The sequence below is a fragment of the Chenopodium quinoa genome, unplaced genomic scaffold, assembly GCF_001683475.1.
Source record: "Chenopodium quinoa cultivar QQ74 unplaced genomic scaffold, ASM168347v1, whole genome shotgun sequence".
NCBI lineage: Eukaryota > Viridiplantae > Streptophyta > Magnoliopsida > Caryophyllales > Amaranthaceae > Chenopodium > Chenopodium quinoa.
Window position 1 is genome coordinate 260,551 of NW_018742914.1, and position 1,903 is coordinate 262,453.

Here is a 1,903-nt window from a genome sequence, read left to right on the forward strand (position 1 = left end):
GTGGTGTCAGAATCTATCCCGATTTTATCCAAGGCATTCATCACAGCCAACCTATGTTCTCAATTTTGGGAGTGATGTTGAGGTAACCTTGTTTGAGTTGTTGTATTCAACAAAATTAAGAACTTCTGATGGATTTTCTGTGTTTAGATAATTACCATTTTCATTCCATTCAAAATGTGGCTAAAAAAAGCCTATTACATGAGTACTTGGACTTTCACATCACTGCCTTAGTGGTTTTTGACACTGTAAAACACAAAATACACCTAACCACCTATTCATTTAGATTGCCATGAACAATAACAACAAAAAGAAAAAAATAACCTAACTTCATATGGTTATGTGTGGCAGTATATGCTGTTGTCCTTATTTGAGGAGTACCCTTGTCTAATCTGCATCCACCTCCATTTCCTGTGTTGTTGCTTGAGTCTCATCTGGTGCTGGTATGAACATTGTGTTCAAGTATTCCAAAGCCTCTAGCACTATCTCCTTCTGAACAAACACTTGATTTGGCAGAATACCTAGAATTTCAAGTTTTTTTTTATTCATGTGTGGAATTTTGTACCTATTCCCTCCTTGTGCCTTCAGTATTTTGATCATGCATCTCTGTAGAGTGACCTATATGTACTTGTTGACTTCAGGCTTGAATGTGTTGTATGACTCTATCACCTTCTCAACTAGCTCATCAAGATTTTTAGGGAAAGATTGATATTGTAATGATTGAATAGACCTGAAAAGACCTAAATCCAACACATTTAGATCAGGTGATTGAGCTGGTTGGAACACAAATTGAATGTTAAACCCATTGGATGTTGTTGCTGCAACAAAATCCTCATCTCTTGGTATTTGATGTGGCTTTGCATTATCCCATTGTATGGTAACATTCTTGGGCAGACTTTCTGGCCATTTTTCCTTGATTGCTAGAATGACTTTGTTGAGTAACATGTCCCTAATGACCTCCCTGTTTACATTCTGAAGTGCTCTTGTCACCATTGTTCCTGCTGCTCTGTTCTTGCTTGATTTTTTTTCTCTGTCCTGGACTGTGAATGGGAATATCCCATACTTTCCATCATGTACAAGTTCACCATTTATGCCATACAATGGCTTACCAATAATGGCCATGAACATTGCCTTTAACTTGAATCTTCTTGATTGTTGTGCCATGTATGGATCCTCTTCACTTGGTAGAAGGTAAAACCTCCTTTTATCAGGGTTCAAGTAGAACCATTTCTCATCTATGTGAATGTTGTAACTCATGTCTTCAAAAGTGGGGTCATGATTACCTTCAACAGGGTTTATGTGACTTAAAACCTACTTCATTCTAGCTATCTTGTGATCTGCTGAGAGTGCTGGTTTGCAACTTGCTGTGTGTGTTCTCAACCTTCCCTTTTTCTTCAAATAGTGCAAAGTCACATGTGAAATGTTGAGTGCTGCTGCATATGACCTCTCTGATTGCCTTAAATACAGAGGGACTAATTGTAAGAATTCATCTGTGAATTCTCTTGGTTTTGAACCTGTTTTGCCATACTTTTTTGTCCTGACATCAATCATATTCCCCTCTGCCATCTGTTTTTTTATGTCTGTGAATATTCTTGTGATTGTTGATTTATGCACTCTGAATTTTGTTGAAAGTTGCATTTTGTATCCTCTTGGCAAAGCTCCATCTTGCATCATCATCAACATTGTATCAACAATCTCTCTTCTCTAATACATGGTGAGTTGTTTTCTGTTGGTTGTTGTTGCTTCTTGAGTCTGTTCTTGTTGTTGATCTTCATCATGATGGATGGTCTCTTGTTGAGCTTGCTCATTTGGTGCCTGAGTCCCTTCTGTAGACTCTTCTTGTTGCATGTTTTCATTATCAGAATCATAAAACTCTATGTCTTCATCTTGAATTTGTTCTTCCTCT

At 37.6% G+C, this 1,903-nt stretch overlaps 1 protein-coding gene across 1 annotated transcript; it reads right to left on the bottom strand.

Moving 5' to 3' along the window:
- Window positions 1-384: 384 nt before the first annotated feature.
- Window positions 385-1,254, bottom strand: LOC110728256. The gene is made up of 2 exons (XM_021907931.1): window positions 667-1,254; window positions 385-489 (listed from the first exon to the last, which is right to left on the bottom strand). Exons 1-2 carry the CDS (start codon window positions 1,252-1,254, stop codon window positions 385-387), a joined length of 693 nt encoding a protein of 230 aa, XP_021763623.1.
- Window positions 1,255-1,903: the final 649 nt, after the last annotated feature.

Coding starts and splice junctions, on each gene's coding strand:
- LOC110728256 (XM_021907931.1), bottom strand. CDS start 1,254: ATGAGTTACAACATTCACATAGATGAGAAATGGTTCTACTTGAACCCT. Junction 490..666: donor TTGATGAGCTAGTTGAGAAG/GTGATAGAGTCA, acceptor GTGTTTGTTCAG/AAGGAGATAGTGCTAGAGGC.